General features: G+C 44.7%; 2 protein-coding genes across 3 annotated transcripts in view; one reads left to right on the plus strand and one right to left on the minus strand.

The window, feature by feature from the left end:
- The window catches only part of LOC133137361 (WW domain-containing adapter protein with coiled-coil-like), a 29,512-nt gene extending 28,799 nt beyond the window's left edge, over nt 1–713 (minus strand). For both annotated transcript variants that reach the window (XM_061255594.1, XM_061255593.1), the window contains exons 1-2: nt 436–713; nt 197–230 (exon numbers count right to left, since the gene is read on the minus strand). In XM_061255594.1, coding sequence (XP_061111578.1) covers nt 197–230; nt 436–476 — 75 coding nt within the window. In that variant the 5' untranslated portion in view covers nt 477–713. The remainder of the gene's footprint in view (nt 1–196; nt 231–435) is intronic.
- Nucleotides 714–7,975: 7,262 nt separating this feature from the next.
- The window catches only part of LOC133137550 (MAGUK p55 subfamily member 7-like), a 65,938-nt gene continuing 46,662 nt past the window's right edge, over nt 7,976–27,251 (plus strand). Inside the window, exons 1-3 of the mRNA XM_061255882.1 lie at nt 7,976–8,003; nt 19,249–19,364; nt 27,056–27,133. Of these exons, the coding sequence (XP_061111866.1) occupies nt 7,976–8,003; nt 19,249–19,364; nt 27,056–27,133 (222 nt within the window). The remainder of the gene's footprint in view (nt 8,004–19,248; nt 19,365–27,055; nt 27,134–27,251) is intronic.

The raw sequence follows: 27,251 nt of genomic DNA on the forward strand, positions 1-27,251 counted from the left end.
CAAAGTCAATTTCTTTATTCGCAAAACGAGATCTACTTTTAACTGTAATGGACAACGTAGCTAGCTAGCTAAGTCAAGTTTCTACATAAACATTAATACTTTTTTATTTTTCCGCACTGAGGCCTGTAGGTGTTCGTAAAGCCTGTGCTAGATTACCCCTTTTAATCTTATTTCTGTCTCTTACAACCATAGCTACCTGATAGGGTTGAGAATCCCTTCGGTCGTTGCACCTATAAATAGAAAGAGAAACAATTAACGTTAAAGTGATAGAAAATCGTTGACATGTCGATATTCGAAACTAAGCAAGAAATATCAACAGCCGAAACAGCTTTACTAAGTTTCTACTTATTTTGGTAGCAACAAAAATGGCGGATTTGTCAAAGCGGGGAAGGAAAGGGAGAAGAAATCGGAATATAAAAATACTGAGCTGTTTACCCATCACTGAGTCGCGGTTGTTTCCCTGCATGCATTACCATCAATGCCGTGTTAGGGTGTGTTGAGTGGAGGTGAAAGATTGACTGTTTATTTGCTTTTCTTTTTATATCTTCAGCGACTGAATCTCAGCTATTATTTCAATACTTCTGGGTGCATGAGTAGCTGAGGCTTCGCTAGTCGGAAGAGCGCCCTCGATCCATCTCTGAGTCGCACACACTAAACTGAGCTAGCGAGATATCTACACAAGAGCAAAGCGCAGCCCGTCAGCTGAGCCCCGCCTCTCCCCACAACTACATCCGGGACACTCTGGGCGTCCGATTCGTCAAAACTCGGCCAGCTTCATCCGGTCGCCGAGAACATTAATCGCCATAGAGACAACAGTCTTCTTTTAGGTTTTATTAAAAGTTCCGGTTATTACTTCCTTTCATGTTTGACGACATTGTAAAGTAGTTCCGGTGATGTGATATTACGTTATACTACGGAAGAGGATATAGTTTAATAATAAGCGTTAAAATCCGACATCTTGTATTTGTGTAATCTTTATGTTTCTTGCCTTGTTTCTTGATAAGGATTGTGATGTATGTAACTGGTATTGTAACTCGTCATGCGAAAGTTAATTGTTGCAAGGTTGAATGCTATTATTCGGTTTCGCGTTTTGGTATGGTCGACGATGTTGCACTTAAGTAAATTTTCTACCAAATCTAACAAGCTGCCCTAAATATTAAAGTCGGCGGTGCAGTAGTTCTAATTAATTGCGGCTATCGAGGATAGAAAAAGTTACTTTTGCTTCAATCTAACTGCGATTGCTTTTGCACATTTGTTGCTTATGTCTTGCTTGCAGCTGTTTTGCTTTCTCCATATTTGATAAATGCATATAAAATACACATTACATTGCTGTCTAAAATTACTTAACATCTTCGGAAGTATTGGATATATAAATACAGTGTTCAAGAATCACTTTCTGATGATTGCCTTATGATATGTTTCAAGCAGCAACAATCTACTGCCATCTGCAGGATTGTTTTATGTATTTCATGTAATAATATTCATGTATTTGTTTATTTGATCTATCTGCACCAATTATAATCCATTAAGAATGGGGGTTCGCAAACACTGAAAGTTACTGTATGCTTATCTAAGTGCAGCGTCTGGGGACCAACTCCAGCTGTGAGGCTCGTGCCTTGGTCAAGGGCAATGGCAGTACACTTAACCTGACATGCTTGTGTGGGAGAAAACTGGAGTACCAGTTATTTTATAATTGTTTTTTGCATAGGGCTCATGCTCTTGGCAACTGTAGTAAGTTCTAATTTCCATTCATCAATTTACCTTAGCTTCATGCTTCAGTTCCAGTGATTAGCCACTTGATGTCACTATAGACTATGATGCTATTATAATAATGACTGGATGACATTTTATTCTGCAAACTCGTTTCACGAAACAAGTACAGATTTTAGAAGTCTATGTTCCCAAACTGAGAATTATTTCCCTTTCTGTTTCCCACTGTAACTGCCACATGTGGGCTTTATTCACATTAGCATATTGCAAAGGCAATGCAAATCATGTGTATTAAATTAACATTACATTACATTATTGGCATTTGGCAGACGTACAGTTGATTAGACTAAGCAGGAGACAATCCTCCCCTGGAGCAATGCAGGATTAAGGGCCTTGCTCAAGGGCCCAACGGATTAGAACCACCGACCTTGCGTGTCCCAGTCATTTCCCTTAACCACTACTCTACAGGCCGCCCCAATTAACCAATTAAGTATCACCCCTTTTCTTGACACAAATGACATACCCAGAATAAAAGCACAGTTAAATACAGAATGAATGCAAAAAAAAAAAAAAACCCAAACAGGCCCAGCCTGGTGAGACCTTAGGGGTATCACAAATAATATCACAAATCACTTATTTCTGGTTTTTCAGCCTCTGTTGTAAGAACTGAATGAATGTTGAAAAATGAATATTGTATTCAAAAAGAAAAAATGCAACTGGAGAACAATACACCCAGTTCACTGTAATTGGTTGTCCTACTTGCATGTGGAAGGCCCTTTTGATGATATTTAAGACATAATTATCAAACGTGACTCATTGTAGTATTTTAAGCATAAAACATGCACAGAGTTTCCTGTGTGACATTTCTACTTCATGATTCTCCATGGCACTGCTCTGCCCTGATGCTCTTTCTTTTGTAGACCTGACACAGGAAGCACTTTTTTGGAGGCATGTTTTGCTTCTTTTTTTTTACGTTTTGAGACAGGGGGGGAGCCTTGGCAAGACCAATTTGTGCTCCAGAAAGAAACACTGCCTTTTGAACACAGATGGCAACAAATAGTCTGTGCTCAAACTCATGGAGTCAATTTCAGCATGGTTAAACCTCAGCCTTAAACCCCCTAGACCACAGGACTACACTGAACAGCTACTGTATACAAATCTGTGGAATAAGGTTTAGCGTTTTCAGTCATAATGCAGTTCTGTGATCTAGGGGTTTAAACTCTAGGTACTGTAAGCATGCTGTAATCCACTCCATGATTCTCGAGAATCTAAAATAAATTAAAGTAACGTTATCCTTAGTGTTTAGTAAAAAAGTAAAAATGGCAGTCTGTAGTTGTAATGTGGTGAGATCATGGCTGTTTCTGACCCACAGAGGGAACTGCTGTAATGTTGTCACTGCTTTATTGAGTGTTTCTGCCTGCCTGACCCATTTGGGTCAGTAATGGTGATCAGCACGAGTGCAGCCACTGAGTGCTGCTTGTTATTTGTCTTGAGGCTATGGGAGCAGTGATTCTACGCACTAACACACGCCACACACACTGTTCTCCATGCAGGGGTCAGAGGGGAGGGGCAAACTGATGACTTTGGGTGATGTTACTGGGGGGGGGGGGGGGGGGTGTTAGGATGACACATTCAATGTAGACTGGCTTGGTGTGTGGAACAGTTTGTAAAGGAGGCACATAGGTGCCTGTCTCTGTCTGTCTTTTTCCTGGTTACCTGTCCCTCTCAGATGTGTGTGTGTGGGACAGGGGTGTGTAGGTCTGTGGGAGGAGTGCAGGCAGTGTGAGATTCTCACTAATGGATGCAGAGATAAGAGCCACATCAGGTCAGTTCCACTGCTTTGCCTTTACATCTCTACCCACTGCTGTTTATAATGCTTGTGTGTGTACATGTAACATATTATGTGCTTGTGTATGCACTCATGTGGATGTGTGTGTGTGCGTGTGTGTGTGTGTGTGCGCTAATGAGAGAATGTGTGTGCACCCAGGGCGTGTGTGTGTCAACTCATGTGTGCAAACGTATAAACAAGTTCTGCCTGTGATCGGGTGAAGTTAGCTGCCTAATTTGTTTCTACTTTCGTGAGGATATTACATTATGTAGTCTATTCTAGAATCTTGTTCCATTGATGCAGGTTAGATGAGCTCAATGTGCAGTTGACATAAGGTATTTGTGGGTATTTGTAGTGGTACATGTAGTACTGTAGTAATGTAATGTCATGTAATTTGAGACTTTGCTGGGCGTTGTAGAAAGTGTAGCAGTGGTAGCATGTTAGTGAAGCGCCAGTGAATTCTGGAGATCTACAGCTCTGAACTGGAGGAGCTGACAGTCTGCCCACCCCCGGCCACACTATAAAGGCCACTTTATAGTAAAACATCAGAGCATCACTGATCACAGCGACATTTGTTTTACTCAGGGTGACTGGAGTGCCTTTATTTTCACTACAGTGCACGTCAGTCAACTTTCTCCAATGCCATTACTGCCGAGTGACACTATAAACTGGCCTCAACACCAGTTCTGTCTCTAGACTGATTTATCACAGGCCTGTGTGGAATTGCAATATCTGATTGTGTTGCCGTTCAACCTGGAACAACTCATAACAACTCATAAGAATGTGTGCATAAGCTCTGTTTTATATCAACTTTATGAAGCCTGTTATTATTTTATTCTCTGTCTTCGAATATTTGTCCTTTAGCAGTTTTTGCTGTTACTGCTATCATAATGTTGTGTTATTGATGATTTCTGGGTGCCTTCCTAGCATAACAGGAAATGTATGGCATCTGCATCTTTTTATGTAACCGCGGTAACAAGAGTGAGAGCTCTTGTATGGATGCCCAGCCTTCAAACCTCCTTTCTATTTCAAATTATGTCCTGCCCCTTTCTTTCCAGTGTGTCCTGTAGTAGATTTTAGGCCATTGACTTATGATCTACATTCCTGTCTAAGCACTGTTTGGTCACGGTGATGCAAACGTTTTCCATCTCCCTCTTCTCTCTCTTTCCCTGCCACTTTCTCCCTCGCCTCCACTGAGAAAGGAATGTTACTTCACTCTACGTGTACGTGTTAAATAAATGAGCTATGGAATTTGTAAAGTTGAAAGTCACCACTGGATAAATGCATTTTTTAGATTCAGAATTTCTCCTGTGCATACCTGTGTGTGTGTGTTTGTACGTGTGCATGCATGTGTGCACGTGTGTTCAGTTCAGTAAAAGAAATGGAAACTTTGGAAAAGTATAATAACATATCCCATGCTCTATTGCAGGACATTTTTACTGGATTGGATTGGATTGGATTTCTGTTTATTCTTCCTCTTGAGGTTCACACACAAACATGTTCATTATTAACAGTTAACATTATTGACAAGACACTATAGGTCTGATGCGCAAAACCTTTTAAGGCACAGAAAAACGGAATAACACAAGCAATGATTGAGGCTAAACAAATACCATGACCAATCATTCAACTAAAAGGTCTTGTGTGCTGAAGGCCTTAGTAAATCATACCTAATATTATGTACGGTAGTTATTTGTCTATTATTGAAGGTTTTAGCAATACTCTATACATCCACTAGATGGCAAAAGTGTCACAGGAGGCCTGTCATTCCGATAATTTTTATTTCCACATGGAGCGCGTCTCCAAAGACAGGATAGTCTGTGATATAGAGAAATGTGAAGTTTTGCCATTAGCGCTCTGAGGGATTCTTTAAGGCCTGTCTTTACAGACAGCGGGGGAGTATCTGTCTCAGGTGCAGTTTTACACACAGTTCGGTTATGAGGGGCTCGGAATGGAAAGATGGCTCGAGAGGTTCCCCTCTCTGGGTGTGTGTTTGAACTGGAACTAAAACTGCTCTTCAGTTCAGCTGGAGTTTAGTCTGTTCCAGCTGATCCTATTGGTTCATTCCTCTGGTTATTCTGCGGTTTTCAAAAAGAAAAGATGTGCAGCAAATTTTCGAAGCTCTGATATTTTTCATTTTTATTCAGTATAATTAGTTTTAACCGTGGCACTTTTCATTTTTATTTCAACGTATTTATTAGAATTTTGTATTATTGCTATTTCACAACTAGCTCTCCAGTATCTGTTGACATGGTTTCTGTGGTTTGCTCTGGCTGGGACACACTGATCTGGGTCCATTAGTATGGTCCAGAGCCTGAAATTCCTCTTTATTATACAGCCAGAGTCTTGTGACCGGCCTGATTTAGACTGTATCCCTGTGCGTGTGCTGTGAAACCTCCCTCTGCCCTAGGCCAGGAAGGACACGCCCTCTTCACCATTTAAGGTGCAAGAGCATGTGATTAGAATGTCTTAACTGAACATTCTAATGCTGATGTCACAAATTCACAATCACCACTGGTAATCAAATGAAGTTCTACACTTAGTGACCAATTTATTAGGTTAACCTGTGCACCAGCTTGTTAATGCAAATATTTAATCAGCCAATCATGTGGCATGTAAAAGAGGTTTGGCTGTTTTTCAGACCAAATATGAGAATGGGGAATACATGTGATCGAAGTCACTTTGACTGTGGAATGATTGTTGGTGCCAGACAGAGTGGTTTGGGTATCTCAGATCTCCTGGGATTTTCACACAGTCTCTAGACTTTGCAGAGGGTGTTGTGAAAAACAAAAAAAAATCCAGTGAGCAGCAGTTGTGCGGGCAGAAACACGTTGTTAATGAGAGAGGTCAAGGGTCAGACAGGTCAAAGCTGACAGGAAGGTGACAGTAATGCAAATGCGTTACTACAGTGATATGTAGAAGAGAATCTCTGAACACACAACACGTCAAACCTGTAAGTGAATAGGCTACAGCAGCAGAAGTCAGACCAATAAGTCTAAGAAATAAGTCTAATAATTACCCAATAAAATGCTTACTGACTTGGATTTTTGAAAGAAATAATATTTCTAAAAAAACTACTCTTGAAAGGGTCTATGGGGTTTCCTCCAGCTCCTGTGTGGGGAGGGGCCAGGCCTCTGTGTGGCTTGGGAGAGTCTTCCAGGTCTCCTGTGGGCTGGGGTGGCCATTCAGCTGAGGTGGAGGGCCTCCAAAAATACACAAAAATGTATCTTGCTATGGAATACCAATATAAAAGTACCTCCCACTAATTTCATGTTCTGTGGCCAGTATTGAAGCAAGGGAAGGCCCTGAACCCCGGCTCATATGATTGTGTGGCTGATCTGGGATCTGTGGATTGTGTCAGACTGCTGTTGGATGAGCTGGAAAGGCAGTTAAAGGTTTTACGCTGAGGCAGGCGTGTGAGTCGGTGCTGCAGCTGCCTCTCTGACATCAGCACAGCGGGGGGGGTCCCCTGGGACAGTAGCGCCATCTGGAGGGGCCTCCAGAGGTCACACACCCTCACAATGCGCATAGGCCCTCTGTTTCAGCACACACTCGCTCTCTCGGATGAGTGTTCAGTGCTGAAATGTGGAAATGTAGCCGTGTGTGTGTGTGAGTGTTTGAGTGTTTCTGGGTTTTTTCTCTTTTTTACTCAATACCAGGTGAAAATCTTGGATTCAGTCAAAATGAGCCTTTAATTTTTGTAACTCACAAATACTTGCAGGTGTTCATGCTGTTCTCCTTACAAACACAGTTTGGAGAGTTCAGCGGTCACTAGAAATAACTCACCACACTGTATTTATGAAGGAAATGTAGTCCAGCCGTATATTTGTAAGTGAATGTTAAGTACTGAGGACGACCATTGACTAAAAAAAGAAAAGAAAACAAGCAAAGGTAGGAACATCAAAAGGGAACACCATGAAAAACACACACACACACATGCATGTATGCATGCATACGCACACAGACAGACATGGACACACACACACAATCAGGCACGCACACACACACAGACACACACACACACAATCGCGCACACACACAGACAGGGACACACACACACACAGGCACACACACACACATTCACTCACGCACACACACACACACTGACACACACACACTCACACATAGACATGGACACACACAGACTCATGCACATACACGCACGCCCACACACACACACATATACACACACACACACTCACACTCACACACACACACACACACACATACACACACACTCACACACACACACACACACACACACTCACACAGCGGAGCCCTGTTTATTTTCTTCTCTTTGCTCCAGCAGTGTAAATCCGGTGGGAGACGAAGCGGCTCAGTGTGGTGTCGCCAATCTCACCAAACTTGGTTTCCGTGGTTCCCGCTCCCGGCGGTGTTACCGTGACGCCCTTCTGTGACATTCCCCCGGCTGGAACCATGCCGGCGCGGCCACGGAGCGACACAGGTACCGTCATCCCGCTGGGCGACGGCCCGTCGCCATGGCAGCACAGTCACCATGCTCGTCCGGTCGCCACGGCGGCCTGAGGTCAGGAATGTTCACCGTTGTTCTTGAGCCTGAGGGTAGCAGGGCAGGCTGGTCTGACCGGTAGGGCCAGCAGAGGGCGCTATTCCTTCTGGATCAGAGGAAGGCCCTGTGGCTCATCACAGTGAAGGGGAGCTGGGCTGTAAACATGCCATTAAACGAGTTGGGCTGTTAACCTCAGTTTCCTGGTCAAATAACATCACATCCTACATCACCTTGGCTTTGAAAACCCTCCGCATTCCCTATCAGTCCCCATACATGAAAACATGTGCATACCCTTAGGAATGAAGTGGAAAAATGAAGTGGGTCAATATTGTGAAGGCAGGCAAAAATAATAGATACACTATATGTCAATATTCTCTCTAATATCTCTAAAACAATTTACTTTATTGTTACTGTTGATTTGTCATTTAAGGTAATTATCGTCACCGCAATTTTCATGGGGAGCAAAAATGTATGGAATCAATGATTGATTAAACTAAGGTATGTGGTGACAGTCTTGAAGGTTTCAATGGAAGTCAATTCAAGGTTTTTGGAAGAGGGTTTTTTTTCGGGAATATTTTGGGGGAACAAAATGTTTCTTGCAAAACAAGTCCAGTGTCAGTTTGAGAGATGATCTCTTTTCTCCACAAACTGCTTCAAATAAGTCAGCCTCTCTCCTCCCAGTGGGACAGGGATTACGGGAAAAGGTGGGAAAACCAGGAACGGCGAAGGTTAAATAACATCTTTCCTTCTGGATCCAGGCGTTTTGCAATGATTACCTACCCGTAGTGGAAATTCTCGGAGGCAAATTGGAAAGCCAGACCACCTTATAACCATACCGCCACATGAGAGAGCTACAAGCGCAGGGCAGTAAAAACCGCGCGGAGCTACAGGTCTGTCCTTATTAATAATCCAGCACGGCTTTATTAGTGCAATAAGAGGACTGAAAAAAATGGAAAATGTTTGTTGGTCCAGCTGCTGAGAGCGGTGATGAAGGAGAGGTGGCTGGATAAGTGACAGGAACGATCCCCAGCGCATGAAACATTCATAAACAACAACACAAAAGCCCCTCTCTGTGCGTCAACGGCTAGAGCGGGGAGCTGAAGCTCCATCGCGTCCGCTGGTTTATGGTGTGCTGCAGCGCTGGAGTCTTAAGTCATCGATTGGCTTTGACTCCAAACACCCTGTTTTCAGGACGTATATCGGCTGCTGATTGACAGGAAATAGCACAAACCCACAGGCACAGTTCCCCTTCATAACTGGAGGGCCACAGAACTGGAGTTATTTGAATAGGTCAAAGGACCCTCAAGGACTATTAACAAAAATCTGAAATAAAAACAGCAAAAATGCTATTATGATAATTTTATTTGTATCACTGATATATTTTTATTGTACATTTATACACAATATGAAATTTCATATCCCTGTAGCATGACCTGAATGTAATTTTCTGAAAGTCAATGCATTTTTGAAAGCTAGCCAAACCACGTGTTGTTGCTTAAGCCAAGCGCATGTATCATCACCGGCTAGAAGAGCTGACATGTCCAACTGAACTCTGTAACCATATGTGCGAGCGCGTGTGTGTGTGCGTGTGTGTGTGTGTCCGTGTGTGTGTTTGTGTGTGTGTGCATCTGTGTGTGTGTGTCCGTGTGTGTGTTTGTGTGTGTGTGCATCTGTGTGTGCGTGTGTGTGTGTGTGTCCGTGTGTGTGTTTGTGTGTGTGTGCATCTGTGTGTGTGTCTGTGTGTGTGCGTGTGTGTGTGTATGTGTGTGTGTCCGTGTGTGTGTGTGCATGTGTCTGTGTGCATCTGTGTGCTTGTGCGTGTGTGTGTGCGTATATGTGTGTGTGTGCGTGTGTACGTGCACATGTGTTTGTGCGTGTGTGCATCTGTGTGTGTGTCTGTGTGTGCGTGTGTGTGTGTGTTTGTGTGTGTGTGCATCTGTGTGTGTGTCTGTGTGTGTGCGTGTGTGTGTGTATGTGTGTGTGTCCGTGTGTGTGTGTGCATGTGTCTGTGTGCATCTGTGTGCTTGTGCGTGTGTGTGTGCGTATATGTGTGTGTGTGCGTGTGTATGTGCACATGTGTTTGTGCGTGTGTGTGTGCACGCATGTGTGTTTTGTGCGTATGTGGGCACACGTCTGCTCATTGTATGAATACACCAGGCCCGATACGCGCAGAGCACAACAGTTCAGTGTGCATCACTCAGAGTAAAGGTGCAGTGCGCGATAGTGGACAGAATGTGTGTCAGGCATCTGTTCTTGGCTAAGGAATTGGCGACGCCATTTCATTTATGAGTGAAGGTGGATGATACAGTAATGTCATTACAATTTCTCGTCCTTCTGGGGATTCCATTTGGAAAAATAAAATATGGGACTGGATGTATAATCAGATAACCTGACTGAATTCTCAAAATTATTCTCTCCGGCCAAGTAAGGCATTATTCCCTTTGGTTTATTAAACTCATACTTCCCCTTAAAAGCCTCCTGAGCACAGTAATCTGTCCTCGATGTATAAATGGACATTATTTCTGCGCAGGACAAACACGCGCTTTGTGATAAACCGTTTTATTAGAACACAAATGCATTTGATCTAAGAGGAACCTGCTTTTTATCCGGACATCTTTCCTGCTTTGTACAATTACATATGTTATGGCAATTGAGATTCGCTGAATCAAACCAAAATGTTAAAAGTTAAAAATACTGTAAAACCGGTCTTAAATGCTCCAGTGGGAAGACTTCTGGACAGGCTGTGCATTCATTCTGATTACCCAGGAGAGAAGAGTGCTCATAGGAGCCACCTGTAGCTCAGATCTTTACACACTGTCCTACGACGTGGCTCTGCTCAGCAATGTACTTTCTGAGGTAATACAGATCGACTACCTCGATGAAAAGCAAAGCAGCACTTATTCTGTACTTGAACTTGCATCCTCCCCGTTCCCTAATCTCCTCTTTCTGCCTCCATAGCAGAGTGTCGCGTCCAAGTGGCATGTGGAAGCGCAGCTCAAATCGAGTCCAGCTCTGGACGTGAACCTTTAGCCACCAGATCAGAAACACGTGTGACTACACAGACAATGCAGAATGCTGTGCCAGACCTCCGTTTTCCGCGCGCACACACCACCTCTCCAGCATTGACTCGTGTTTGGATCCTTCGTTCCTTCAAGGAATATTTTTTTAATTTGTCAGTAGAAATAAGAGGCTTTGATTGTGCGCGCTCTTATGCGCTGTGTTGTTAACAGGCCATAACTCACGGCTGATTGGGTGAGGTCTGTCGGTCTCGGTAAGACTGGTATTAAGCAGGGGGGGATCTGTTTGCAGATTGAAGAGCACAGTGAAATGTACTGACACATGGTAGCAGTTCTATGGGTGCAGGGAGATGTGCTGCTTAATGTTTCTCTCTCAGGTCTGCAGTCTGGAGTTCACATGCTGTGTCTGTCACACGGTGTGCGTGAGTGTGTATGCGTATGTGTGTACGCGCACACTTGTGTGTGTGTCTGTACATGTGTGCATGTGTGTATGTGTGTGCATACGTATGTGCATGCATGCACATGTTTGTGTATGTGTGTGTATGTGTGTGCATGCGTATGTGCATGCATGCACATGTTTGTATGTGTGTGTCTGTGCGTGTGTGTACGTGCTTGCATGCACGTGTGTGTGTGTGTGTCTGGGCGTGTGTATGTGTGTGAGTGTATGTGTGTGTATGTGTATGTGCATGCATGCATGTGTGTGTGTATGCATATGTGCGTGCATGCACATGTGTATGTGTGTGTATGCGTATGTGCGTGCATGTGTGTGCATGTGTGTGTATGCATATGTGCTTGCATGCACATGTGTGTGTGCATGCGTACGTGTGTATGTGTGTGTATGTGTATGTGCATGCATGCTGACGTGTGTTTGTGGGTCTGGGCATGTGTTTACAGGTTCTCCATGCATCACTTGAAGGGGATTAGCCTGTTATTCTCATCTCCTCACACAGGCAGACAGAGCTGCATGATTCACTCATTGTCCTGTCAGTGGGAATAGTCCATGCCCAGGAAGCAGCTCTGTAATTGGCTGAGGCCGAGACTAATGTGTCAGAACATACTGGTTGATGGATTCTGCTTTTACAGAAGCCACAGGTGTCCATTAGTGCATGTCCATTAGCGTGTGTTTGTGTCTGTACCTACAGTAGTAGCTTATACAGTGAGCTCCATAAGTCTTAGATCATGTTGTTTTCTGCTCCGCATTCCAAGGTCTCGTACAGCTCTCTGTATACCTGCACCAAGGAAACGATTGAACACACCCGACTAATCAGAAACACCTGTTAAGCCATTTGTCCCAAACATTATGGTGCCCTGAAATAGGGGGACTATGTATGAAAAGTGCTGTCATTTTTACAGGGTGAAATCAAAATGTATAAAAAACTGTCATAAAAGTAGAAAATCTGTACTTTAACTACATATGAATTATTAGATTGTTGAGTACATAGCCAAATCACGTAAAAAAAAAAGAAGACTTTGTCCCAAGGCTTCTACAGCTCACTGGGAAAGTCGGTCCCGTTCAGCAATGCATTTAATGACCTTCCTGCCCAAGATGGATCCTGTCCAATGCTTACAGAGGTAGCAGGTCTCCCTCTCCCCATAAGCTCTGCTCCAGTGCAGGTTATGGGTCCTGTTTGACTCTTCAGACTCAGACTCTCTTATGGCTTGTGTTTGCTTGCACCCGATATGCACCCTTGGTCATTATTCTCCCTGTGAAATATTATCAAAGGCCTGATAGCAGAGACAGACACGCAGACACGCAAAGGAGGAGAAACCATCTTGCCGAAAAACGCATACAGTTATTAATTTCAGCTCCCCCCCCCCCCCCCCCAATTCCATGCTCTCCAAATGAGGTAGCACAGTTGTGCTATAATCAGTGTAACAATAACAAAACACCGTGCTTCCCCCTGTATTCCTCCTCATTAAACACTGGGGGTTTACAGTTTCCACTAACGCGGCCATGAGCGATATGACAAGTGCGGCGGTGTCCGGTTTCTGTAGACCAACAGTAAGTTTTTCCACGCCGGCGCGAAGAATGCCAGGCATGTGGAACGTGTGACACAAGAGCTCGGAGAGAGGGAGAGAGAGAGAGAGAGGGAGGGAGAGAGAGGGAGAGGGAAGGAGAGAGGGGGGAGAGAGAGAGGGAAAGAGAGGGAGAAAGAGAGGGAGAGAGAGAGAGAGAGAGAGAGAGAGGGAGAAAGAGAGGGAGAGAGAGAGAGAGAGAGAGAGAGAGAGAGGGAGAGAGAGGGAGAGAGGGAGAGGGATAGAGAGAGAGGGAGAGTGGGATAGAGAGGGAGAGAGAGGGAGAGGGGAGGGAGAGAGGGAAAGAGAGGGAGAAAGAGAGGGATAGAGAGGGAGAAAGAGAGGGAGAGAGAGAGAGAGAGAGAGCGCTCACTGCAGGAGCGCTTCATCCGTTTCCAGCCCTCTATGCGTCCCGTAGGAACTGGACTCACAGCACTGCCGCAGAGCTACACCACCGTAACAGGAGGATTTGTTGCCACTGGAAAACGGCCCTGTTTCCAATTTACTCTGCATCAGAAAGAAAATTTCCACTTGTTTTTTTTTTTTTCTCAAATGGAGGGTGGTGGATTCGGGGGTGGTGGTGGTGTGTTGGGATTTGGGATCGGGGTGTGTGATTGGAGAGTAATTTTTTATTTTATTTTTATTTTGCAAAAAAAATGTATAAAACCTTACGCACCTCGTCCAAAGTACACTCTGTGCCGAACAGGTCATCGTTATTTAACTGGCTGGTACTCGGGCTCAGTGGTACTGATGTTGCGTGTTTATGGGCACTAAAGGGGTTCTGAGACGAGATTTTGGGTCTCCCACCCAGATTCAGCCTTGGCTAACCGAGCCATAGCCTATGCCAGTCCTGACCAGGTCCTACAGAACCACAGGGAGTGCTGCTTTTCAGTGTTACCCAGAAGTTAGCTGATGAATTTAAGCAGATGTTTACACACTTTTTTGGGTCTGAACTGGCCTGCTGATTTTCATTTGAAAAGAGAAACCAAACACCTGCAGCTCTCCAGTACAGGGATAGCTGCCTTTGATTTACCGTCTAAGTCAGGACCTGTAACGAGTCAATGTGAGGGTGTGTGTGGGATCTGCTCTCTTTCTGTGAAGAAAAGAAAGATGTGCTTCTATAACTTCTCCAGAAAACACAGCAGGTGGTGACTAGAGAAGCACACCAAAGCCCTTTTTCCATGAAATAATTATATCACTACAACTAATAATTATATCACCTGCAAAGTATGGAATAACCGCTGAGAATTGTGTGCAGCAGGAAGGAAGATTGTCTCCTGCTAATCAACTGTACGTCGCTCTGGATAAGAGCGTCAGCCAAATGCCAATAATGTAATGAAATGTAATCACTACAACTAATAATTATATCGCTACAGCAATTAAAATTATATCAGAACTTTTTTATTGCAACAATGCTAATGGAAAACAAGTTAATTTGCCATATGCTAGACTAATTTGTTGGATTAGAGTAGATCTGATTTGATTTAGTGCAATGGAAAACGAATGTAACGATACAAGGGTGTGGCAGTTGAAACAGGCCAGTCTTCATCCGGATCTCAGTACCTGTAACGAATCATGTGAGGGTGTGAGATGGATCTACTGGGAGAATACGCATTTACAAAAATCCTTTTTGACATAAAATATATTTGAAAATATATTTGAGAACAAGTTTTGAAGATTTAAAAAAAAATCCTTAAAACATTTCATTGGTCTCTGCTGTTTCATATCGTTCCATCAAGAAAATTTTCAGCCCATAAACTATTTCAGGACTTCAACCATCGACATTTTGTTTGGCGAACAGGCACGGAGCACAAATCATGTAGCACAAAACAAACAATAACCTGTTTGTCTGAAAATATTATGAATGTGGCCAGTGCACAGTGTGCATGCAACCAATTAGCATCTGCGGTGAACCTTCTTCATTTCAGTCTTCTGCGGTGAACAGTTTTTTTTTGAGGAATAGCTGGAACTCACTCTTGGGGGGAAAGAAAGCTTGAGGTCAGTAATGAAGTGGTTGTGGAACAATAAAACATAAATAAATCAAGTCTGAAATGTTTGGATCGTTAGCTTTGATAAGTGCGCTTGGCCAGGCGCGGGGCGGTATTTCGATGTATGATGTCATGGTGTTTGATGTCTGAGCTCCGTTGCTCCGGGCGCTCGCCCCCGTCCAAGTTCCCGCGAACGCGCCGCAACCGCTGACACCGGCTGGAGGAGCGCGGACCAATCGCGGCGCGGGAGCTGACTCTTATTGCAGGCTGGCCGGCCCTGCGAACCCTGCAGCGAGAGTGATTGATTGCGACCGCGGTGGGTGCGGAGGTTTTTCGCTGCCTCGCTGCGCGGAGGCTTGTCGGAGCCAGCGACAAGATAAGAGCCGGTTTCATTGTGCCCGAGTTGTTATTTAGTATCAGCGGGGATCCAAGTTCATGTGGCCGTGCTGAAAATAGCCTCCGGCTTGCTTGGCGGTAGGCAGCCCGCGCTTAAATTGATGTACGTGGGGAACGGACTGGACATGGCGAAAACTAGCGAATAGTTTGGGTCTACCTGTAACTCCATTTATGATCTACGGGAGGCTATGCATGACTACAGACGAGAGTGCTGCCACACTTCTGTTATGAAGAAATGCAGTGCCTTCTGAAACAAATATGTCAGGGAGTGTTTACTATTGCTAAAATGTACATTCAGTGAGCAGGTGTTATGGCTGCAGGACCGGCTGGAAAGGGGTCAGTGCTGTGTCTGTGATATCAGGTGACCTGCTGGGCAGGGAAGGGGTCAGTGCTGTGTCTGTGATATCAGGAGACCTGCTAGGCAGGGAAGGGGTCAGTGCTGTGTCTGTGATATCAGGAGACCTGCTAGGCAGGGAAGGGGTCAGTGCTGTGTCTGTGGTATCAGGTGACCTGCTGGGCAGGGAGGCATTGGCCATGCTCTGAAAGAGGGGGTTTGAGCAGAAGCATCCAGTGAATTTTGAGTACAAGGTCCCACTGAGGTATTGGCCTGTGATGCACCCTCCTCCTCCAGATGTGAGAGGTCTCCAGAGGTTTTTTCTGTGCGAGTTCATCTTTGAGAGCAGAAGTGACACACTAGTGCATAGGGTGCTACTATTTTCCAGAACATCGGTGCCTTTTCCAGTAAACATCCACGGCAGGTGGATGGCAAGAGAGGCAAACATAGTTGGAAAGTTCTCACACGTAACAAGTGGATATTCGAGATGACTTACAAAATGGCTTGAATTCATTTTCAAACAAATTCACGTCCCTTCAAATTTCCCTGGTCTGAAATGAAGAGAACATTTAAAAAAAAGTGGCTCCCTTTTCTCTTTCTCTCACTCTCTTTCTCTCTGTGTTTTTCTTTCTTTATGTACTTTATTTCCACATTTTACGCTTCTTGTGTGGTTCTTGGCACGTCCGTGGCTCCATTGATGGCTGCTGGTGGACGCTAGCGAACGCAATGAGCTGTGCTAAAGAATCTGAGAGCAGCATCAAGGCTCACGGAAGCGGCCCCTTGCCTAGATTTATTTCACAGCCCATTGGAGGCTTTGCGAAACAACAAAGACCCTCCGCACATTGAGAACGCGGGGTTTCTTAAACCTGTCGAAGTGCTACATCGCTAACATCTGAGATTTTTCCATCATGTTCGGTCATCCATCCATCCATCCATTATCTGAACCCGCTTATCCTGAACAGGGTCGCAGGGGGGCTGGAGCCTATCCCAGCATACATTGGGCGAAAGGCAGGAATATACCCTGGACAGGTCGCCAGTCCATCACAGGGCCATGTTCGGTCACTGAAATGTAAATAGAGAGCGGGCAGATTCCGGGATCGTGACGGTACGATGTTGAACGGGAAAACCGTGCTCATCGTTGGGTCAGGAAATAAAAACATATTCTGGAGGCCCACCTTTCCTGGCATGTTCCAACGCTGCTGATCTCTCTCTCAGAAAGGAACTTCTATCAATGCTATCTCTATCAGAAATGATCTCTCACTGCTCTCTCTCTATGATAAATGATCTCTCACTGCTCTCTCTATCATAAAGGATCTCTCACTGCTCTCTCTCTATGATAAATGATCTCTCACTGCTCTCTCTCTGTCATAAAGGATCTTTCACTGCTCTCTCTATCATAAAGGATCTCTCACTGCTCTCTCTATCATAAAGGATCTTTCACTGCTCTCTCTCTATCATAAAGGATCTCTCACTGCTCTCTCTCTATCCTAAAGGATCTCTCACTGCTCTCTCTCTCTATCATAAAGGATCTCTCACTGCTCTCTCTCTATGATAAAGGATCTCTCACTGCTCTCTATCTATGATAAAAGATCTCTCACTACTCTCTCTCTCTTCTGGAAATAACCTCTGACTGCACAACCAATGAGAAAGGCTCTCTCATGCGAATCCAGCTGATCAGACAGTCAGCCAGCTCCACTCAACACACAAGGCTGGTCCAGTCAGGCTGTCTGTGATATTTCAAACTCAAATCAACAAGTGATCGCTTCCCCATACACCCAAGTATCAAATGACTTCTTTGAAAAAAAGAAGACATTTCTCCGTCTGTTCGAAGTGGTGCTGGTCCAGAGAGGAGCATGCAAGCCAGACTGTAACCCCCCCCCCCCCCCCCTCTAAAGGTCCAGCCCACCTGTACCTGACTACTGATGACTTCCCCACACGTCCCCGCCCCCATCGCCCGGTGGGCTTTAAACCTTTCATAATTTCACCCGGCCTTCACATTCCCAGCCCGTAAAGGAGGCGGTGGGGCAGGTGCTCCTGGCTTTGACCATCCGCACGCTCCGATCGGGGGTCCCGCGGGCCTGACCCGGGGTTCTGAGCCCTCCCACAGACAGGTGTGTGTGCAGGAAAGAGCTCCCAGGACACATATGAGCCTCCGTCTTATAGAAGGTGGATGATACGATATAGCTACAGCATGAGCCTCTTGTAAAGGTGAATGATAGAACCTCACATAAAGTGTGGTGCACTGTGTTGCCTGAGGAGGAAGGTATGCACTTTTGTGCACCTGGGCCATGAGGGTCCTTATGAAATACATATGTGGTCTTAGGGTTAAAACCTACAGAAGAGTGGATCTCCAGGAACAGGATTGGGCAGCCCTGCTTTTCTAGCCTCTTTTCAATTTGAAGCTAGTTAGCTGCAGAAAGGGATAGATTACCCCCTGCATTTCTCTATGTGGGATTTGAGTTCAGCTCATTTATCCTGTGCATCTGTGGTTCGCAGAATGCAGTCTGAGGCAGAGAAAAGGAAGGAAAGGAAAAAGAATGGCAATGTCCTCTGTCTTTTGCTGTTTGGTGATTTATAACACAAACCATCATGACAATCTCCACAGGGGCTGTCTGCCCTGTTCAGCTGCACAGAATGGATTTTTAAATTACATTTAAGGGGAGACTGATGAGGAGTAGAGGGAAGGAAAGAAAGACTGCACTCCCAACTGAACTCAGTTTGGGAGTGTAGTGAACTTCAAACAGGTAGGGGTGATCTGGTCTTCGGAAATTAAACTAGCAATCTTTCTGTATAAGTTGCTGGTGCATATTTGTGTGTGTGTCCGTGTGTGTGTGTGTGTGAGGGTACGTGGTGTCTGTGTGTGTGTGTATATATGTGGTGTCTGTGCGTGTGTGTGTCTGTGTGTGTGTGTGTGTGAGGGTACGTGGTGTCTGTGTGTGTGTCTGTGTGTGTGTGTGAGGGTATGTGGTGTCTGTGTGTGTGTGTGTGTGTGTGTGTGAGGGTATGTGGTGTCTGTGTGTGTGTGTGTGTGTGTGTGTGTGAGGGTATGTGGTGTCTGTGTGTGTGCGTGTGTGTGTCTGTGTGCGTGAGTGAGGGTATGTGGTGTCTGTGTGTGTGTGTGTGTGTGTCTGTGTGTGTGTTTGCATGCATGTGTTCGCATATGTGTGTACATGTGTGGTGTCTATGAGTGTGTTTGCGCATGTGTATGTATGTGTGTTTGCGTGCATGTACGTGTGTGCGTGTGTGCGTGTGTGTGTTTCTGTGTGTGTGTGCGCGCGTGTGTGTGTGTTTGTGTGCGTGTGTGCGTGCGTGTTTCTGTGTGTGTGTGCGCGCGTGTGCTTGTGTGCGTGTGTGTGTGTGTGTTCCTGTGTGTGTGTGTGTGAAAGTATGTGCTGAGCAGTGATGGCCAGCTCTCTCTCCTCCTCCCCCAGGTGTGTGTGACCTTGTGGCAGCCCTCCCCTCCCAGATCCAGCCCCATGTGACCCGGCAGGACTGCACCTTCCTACAGAGCATGCTCACAGAAGGGGGTCTGCTGTCTCTGTTCAAGGTAACCAGCACAGCATCTGCTTCACAATCTCTCTCTCTCTCCCACTGTCTGTCTTATCTCAAGGGTTGCATAAATGTAACACAACAAATCACATGCTTTCTATCATATTTGACACAATAATTTTACAAGACATGTTCATAAAGAATAGCCTTTGCATAGCACTAGCTTATGAAGCTGATTAATATAGTTAATAATTATGTCACACAGGCTGTATGATGGCTTTATCTTCTGGCCTAGTTTGACTAGGATTTTATAGTTCTTATGCATTTGCCTGGCAAAAGACTTTAGAGGATGATGGTAACGCTCAGTTAAGCTTTTTGATAGTCTGTCAATTTCAAGTAATTTCAAGGTTTTTGTCCGAGTATGTTTTGTCAACAAAGTTTCTGTCTGTGATTACCCACTCCACATGCAGTACGCCTTCGTGGTCAGCGAAATTGGGAAACACCAGAGAAATGAATAATGACTGAAATTATTTCCTTGTCATTAATAGCTCAGATTGCAAGACTTAAATGACCTCAGTGAACGCATACATTGGCCTATGTAATTATGAGGTCTGTGTACAGTGCGATTTGTGGACTTTTATACCATTCTGTGTTTCTGGGCACTGATTCACCGAAATGTTCCTCTTAAAATAATTGCCCCTCGGTAGAATAAATGTACACTACTCCCTCCTTTTCTAATCTGTTTTCAATTAGGTGGGGGCATGATGTCACTGCCCTTGTCTCAGAACTAGTTGTAAAAGAAAGTTCTGTGGGCCGGCTTGTGCTAGCTTGGGTCTGTTCGTTGAGCAGGAGTCTTTCAGACAGGTGGCAGGGGAACGGGGAATTGGAGAAGGGGGGAAAGAGACAGGGAGATCTACGTGAACTTAACAGAAATGAGGAGATTTACAGAGATGAAGATAAACAGATGGACGAGGGGAGGCTGGGAGATTTACAGGGACGTGGGCAGTGACAGATATGCAGAGATGCAGACAGAAAGAGTTGCATTGATAGTGACCAGACAGAGATTTAGAGGGATTGGGAAGATTCATATGATTTGTGAATGAGGCAGAGAAGTTTGCATAAAACTGGACAAAGAAGATTTCTTATATAATTTAATTTAACAGCGTATTTTGACTGAGCACACATGCATCGTCAGCAAAGCCCGCTTAATTCCACCCCAGTAGCTTAACCTGCATGTCTTTGGTTTGTGGGCTGAAACAAGAGTACCCAGAAGGAACTCACACAGGGACAGGGAGAACATGAGAGCACACAGCCTCTGTCGAGATTCAAACACAGGACTTACTGTGAGGTGGCAGTGCTATCCACTGCACCTCCATGATAATAAAAATAAGAATAAAAAAGTAGTTGAGAGTTTAGGGAGCTGGGATTGCAGGTTTAATTCCCAGGTGGGGCTCTGCCATTTAGGTTAAGCACCTTGAGCAAGGGACTTTACCTGAATTGCTTCAATAAATCCAATAAATTGGATTCTTTGCATATTGAGGCCGCAAACTGGATTGAAACTGACACTGTGGCCCCCTGGGAACATAGGTTGACATATCCAGCCACGTCTACGCAACACGGAGCAAAGACAGCATCAGTGGAGAGAGAGAGAGAGAGGGAGAGAGAGAGAGAGAGAGAGAGACTGTGGAGGGACAGGCTGACGTGTGCAGACAGTGCCAGGGTTCGAGGCTCTGGGTGTAGGAGAGGGGAAATGCCGGAGGAGCACGGTCAGAAGTCCAGCTGCTCCGCAGCTGTGGAGGTCTGGTCAGGGGGCCTGGAGCTCCTCGCTCTTTTTCGGGAAGAGTTTGGCAGCTCAATCATCCAATTACCAGCATTCACCAGTGCACACTGACAGCCCTAACCACACGGGCTCACAGGCACACGGCTGACCACAGGGGCTGCTTTTCCTTTCATTTCATTGATCTGTTCTTGGAATATGGAGTATGGCACGCAGAAACTGGACTGCACAGGAAATACTGCATGCATGAGGTTTGTGTCTCTTCAAAACAATGTGCTTCTTTATCCTGTCTGTTGGTTTGTTCAACAACAGCGGAGTTCTTGACAACTGTCTTGACAACTATGGCCAGTTCCCCAGTGTCCTGGCTACAATCATCTCCAGTTTAAGTGGTTCAGCTCTCTCTCTCTCTCTCTCTCTCTCTCTCTCTCTCTGTTCACTGAACCAATATCTCTCTCTCTCTCTGTTCACTGAACCAATTAAACCCTTTGAGATAAAAAGCTCTATGTAATTTACACCAATTATTATTAATTGGGTACAGCTACTGTTGTTCGCATACAGAGAAAACTTGACACAAGCAGCTCAGTTTTGCTTCAGTAATAGTGCAAACACTGCTCATTCCAGAAGATCTCTTGAAACAGCTGGTAGCTGATTGACCAGATCAGACCAGCTCCCAGCTCAACATGGTTTAGCTGGTTCACCGGTTCAGACCGGCTCCTAGCTTGACATGGTTTAGTTGGTTCATCAATTCAGACCAGCTCCCAGCTCAACATGGATTAGCTGGTTGACACGGCTTGACCAGCTCAAGCTACGTATGTTTTGAAACAGTTGGTAGCCGGTTGGCGCTTATACAGCAATACCTGGGATACAGGAGCCTACTCACCTTATTGGATGCTTGGAGAACCCCAGGGCGCAGGTGTGGCTAGCCTCAGCCGTCACACCTCTGCCGGATAGAGCGCTACACACAGATGGATTACAGGTGTTCAGGAGTTCACGGGGACTGCGTCAGACTCTGACAGGTGTGCAGGAGGCAGCAGTCAAACAGAAGCTCCCAGTGCCTGGGGGAGGCAGGTACTGCAGGGAGCCCAGAACAGTCTTCCTCGAACAGAGCCAGAGCTGGAGGACCGGGCCCCCTCGTAACTCAAAGCCTGCGTTCAGCTGGTACGGCGCAGGTCGCAAACACATCCTTAAAATCAAATAAAGTATGATCTACGGGGTGGGATCTGTCCAAAATATGCAACATTATACTCAGGTCTGTGGGCAGCATTCCAAACAGCGGTGAAAAAGAACAGACGAAGCACTCAATGACTTCCTCAAGGTTTGCGTACGCAAACTTTTTAATGTTATTGCCAATGTAGGAAAGTATGTGATGGATGGACCTGGCCTTATTAGCGAGCGCCCCCCGACTGAGTGTAGAGAAAAACCCAATAAAATAATTGCTGTGAATATCACTGGCGATTTTCGGGGCTAAAAAGTGTTTTTTTATGAGCTAAACCAAATGGGCTTAGAGGACAAGCCCATGGGTTTTACCTTAGGGAGGAGACAGGTCGAGCCAGGGGATCACAAGCGTCCAAATTCGACTGGTGAGCATGTGGGATGAGAAGAAGTGGAAAAACACCATCCTTTACCGTCCCCTATAGGGCTTCTTCTCAGACTGTGCGCAGCGCCCCAAAAATAGAACGAACAAAACAAGAAGCCAATGATCTTCTAATTCACTGCCTTTCCCCTTGTATCAGATTCTGCTGAATGTTTTCAATTTGCCTCGACAATTCAGCTGTGTTTACAGTCCGGAAACGTCCATAAATCACCCGAAATCACTTGCTTGATGAACGCTCGTGTCTGCAACACAAGCCGCAGTGCAACACAGTGTTCTCAGATTTTTTAAGAGCAGTGAATTCAGATATAAAACACGTATATGCTAAAAAGGAACATGGTTTAAAATGTCTGTGGTTTTAAGCTCAGCAGGGACGCATGCAACTTCCACAGTAAACAGAAACGGTTCAAGATTTAGGCAGAGTGTGTTCTAGGGTTACAACAGCCATACAGGATTTGTGTTCATAAAACAAAAATCAGAGGGGTTATGGTAGATGGGGGTTATGAAGAATGCATAAGATATTGCCTAATTCCATTCTTTTATCACCAAATTATTGTCCTACTATTCTTGTCATTATTATCCTTACATGAAGTATATTACATGGTGAATTGTAGTAACATCCACTTCCACAATTGATTGACCAGGGGCCTGTTCCACAAAGCAGGATTTCTGAGTTAGGCAGCCCTTTTTACTTCACTCCATGTTCCAGATTTGCGATGGTTCTGGGTTTTACTCAGCAATTATCTAGCTCATTCAGTAATTCTGTTTGTAGAACAGGCCCCAGAACAATACGTCTTTCGCGTTAGACCATCAAGAATAATCATTAAAAATTTGAAGAACAAGCCTACCCTATTTGGTTGGGTCATTGCACCAAAACGTTTTGGACTGTTACTTAGTAGGTGTTTCAAAATAGGTCCCCACTAAAGATTTTTGTCTCCATCATGTGAATGTGTAAAAATTTGTCCCCAGCAGGATATAAAAACAAGAGTGCACATACGCACGCACATACGCGCGCGCACACACACACACACACACACACACACACACACACACACACACACATTGTGAGCAGTGGTTACTGGAAAACAGATGTGGCCGGGGAGCAGTGTGATTGAGATTGATTGGATATTCTGTAGTTGACAGGATTTCACATTCAAATGCTTGTGTCTGCCTTCCCTGTGACAGTTAAGCCCCCCTCCTTCTCTTCTCTATATCTTTTTCTACCACTTTTCTCTCTCCATTCCCCTTATTCTCACCCCTCTCTATCCCTCTCTCCACTCTACCTCTCAAGCTCTTTCGCTTTCTCTCTAAATGACCAATTCAATAATACCTTATTGGCAAACAAAGTTTCCGGAAAGTTCAGGAGATCCACACCCACACCCCCACCCCCCATCCCCTCCCCAATCCTTCTCTCCTACTATTCAACCCAGACCCTGTCAGATTACCAAAACATTGAGAGAAGGTCTAATGCTTTCGTTTTAATTTCCACATGAGACTGCTCTGGGGAAACGTTTATTTAGTGGCACGTGCCCCGCTATGCTAACAACGTGGAGCTACACACTCGCAGAGTGCCAGGTCTTAATTCGTAGTGGCGCATCAACACGGCAAGTGTATTTTCAAATTCATACGTGTTCCGCAGGGAGAGGAGCATACAAATGCTCTATCATAGTTTTGCACGGAACGCTTTGTTCAGTTGTGTTCTTTTTGCCCCCACAGAGGGGGTGGAGTCTTTGTTTAAAGAAAGTACGCTTGAATTTGATTATATTCTGTATTCCCTTGCTGTTTTTTTGTTTTTCCTTGTCCTCTTTGACCTTCATTTTTTTGTGAGCTTTGGCCATTACACGGTGACTCCCCAAGCTGTATTTTTTCCACCGCTCTTTCGAATCGGTCCAGAACAATGTCTCACTGGGACCAGTAAAGTCTTTCCTATAAAACATTAAAGCAAGGTAAAATATTTTAAATTTGAGATGCAGATGGATAGACACATTCCACTGTAGGCGGACAGTTTGTTGGACCCTTGGCTGATGCGTAAACAAAGGCACGTAATTGCACGTTCTTTGAGCGAGTGCATTCCGCAGTAACTAGCCCCACTCTCTGGAAATAACCAGAATTATGGTGAGGTCATTTTTGGGACTTGCAAGGGGAAAGCAACACATTTTTCTCTTCGCACATTCTAAAACAATAGATGAACTACATGTACTAGATGTTAATTTCCCCCCCTACAGGTCAGAGGGCAGATAACTGCAGCTTAGCCTCCATAACTGACCTCAGGTTGTATTGTGTTGGGGCTGCCCTGACTGTTGCAGTAAAATCTGTATAATGCTTTTGTGAGACATTGTTTGCATGTTACATGATGAGTTTAACTTCACACGTCATAAAAAGGCTCTTGGCATGCACTGTCTGTGTATTAAATAAAATGAGATAAACAGCTGAATATTCATTGAGCAAACCCGTCAATTATAATACCATTGTCATAGAAAGGGCTGGGACTGGATTATGTGTCATTCAAATGTGATTTATTGATATTGCGCAATGTTGTATGTCCATGCAGTATATGAAAATATCGAAGTCTAATCTGATCTCTATTGCTGTGCCAATGATGCAATCGTCAGCTTGTCTCAGTGCCCTATAGTTTTTTTTTTTTAACTGTTTTCCATTGATAATGAATAATGAAGTCACTGGAAAAATAAAAAGAATGATTAATTTATTTATCAACATTTCAGCTTGCCAGATCTCAACCATTCACCACATGCAGCCATTTTAGAGGAAACAGAAAAATAAATGGCGTCATCATTCCTGCTAAATTTTTTTTTTTTAAGTGTCCAGTAAATACAGAATGCCTGTAATTAATTTCTGCAGCCTTCTGAAGTTTACTGAGGTTTTACTGTTTACTGAATACATAAGTGAAATAAATAGCCTTCCATTTCAGCTCCTTTCCTTGTGATCTGATATCAATGGACTTTCTGACAGATAATTGGCCTGGGATTTATCAACATTCGTCATGACTGGCAGTACAATAAAAAGTATTTATTCATTTATTTTTTTCTACATGCACAAACATCTAATGCTTACCTGCTGCCGAGGTCAGTGGTGGTCTGTATTCTTGCCTATTTGACAACGTGCCCCCCCCCTAAAATTGGGTGTGGCTCCCAGTCCTGAAAGGAAAGGAGAACAGTATGTACAGAGTGACCCCCTACCCGCCTTCCCCCTGTATCCCGATCTTCCCTCTCACCCCACGTGAACCCTAGTCTGAATCTGCTCCCAGGGGTGCCCCCCCCCCCCCACCCCCATTTAGACTGTGATTGACAGGCTGCACTTGCCGCCTTGGTCCGCTGGCTCCTCGGTGAGCTCTCTGATACCCCACGCACCCTCCTGTCTGACCACAGGCCTTAAACCATGCATGCCAGGGGCTCCAGATGAACGCTTCACTGCTGATTGCCCCAGCATGGCAGATAGCTGGGATTTTATACTTTTTTAAGTACTATTTTTGTTTTATAATTTTGGATCGGGTGGGGAAATGTTGTTTTGAGATGCCTGTTTCTTTGTTTCAAGTTTTTCTACTTTTTCTGTATGAATTCAGGAGGAGTATTTCAATTAATCTACCAGATTTTGTTTTTCAAATGGAAAAAAGGCTGTTTGCACCTTACTTTGTTGGTAGCCACTGAATTAATAAACATGTCATTTGTATACGGTACCTTCACTCTTTAACAACAAACATAAAAGTTTTATTTCATTGTTATGATTAGAGAGAGAGTGAATACAAAGTACAATGGTGTAATTGCATAGTAATAACAATGCAATAACAATAGTAAAATCCCTGACACGTGTAAGGTGGTGTTGTGTGCAGTGTGGCCAGTTCACTATGTGCATTGGTCTTCTGGGCTGTGATTTGGGCTCTTGTGGGAGAAGGGGAAAGGTTGGTGGCTGATGTTTCTGTGGATGCAGTGTTTTTCTCTGTGTGTTTGTCTCTGTTGGTTTTGATGTGTGGACACATCATCATCTTGCTTAATCCTTGGCGTGTGTGGGGATTAACGATGTACCACTGAAATAAGACAGAGAGTGATCCTGTTAATGGACTGTACAGAGTCTGGTTTTTGCATAACTCACCACCCAGCATGCACGCACATACACACACACACACACACATATACACACGCATGCACGCACACACAGACACACACACACACAGACACAAACAAACACACACATACACACACTCACACACATACACAGACACACACAAACACACACATACACACACAAATACATACACACACGCATGTACAATACACACACAGACACACACACACACGCACACACACACACACACACACACACACAGATCTTCATTACCGAGCCCAGAACTCTTCTCTCCTCATAGATTCATGAGAGGCTGAATCAGTTCCAGCACCAGAGTCCTTCCCCAGTCCTGGTCTTTGCTGGAGCTCTGGCCTATGAGGTGAGTCCTGCTGTAGAGCTATTCCTGTGAGCTTAGGCCACTCACTTTGTACAGGTAGCCCTGTTGATTTACACCACTCATTAATCCCACATTTTGTTGAGCTATCTCATTCCATTGC

Source organism: Conger conger, chromosome 9, assembly GCF_963514075.1.
Source record: "Conger conger chromosome 9, fConCon1.1, whole genome shotgun sequence".
NCBI lineage: Eukaryota > Metazoa > Chordata > Actinopteri > Anguilliformes > Congridae > Conger > Conger conger.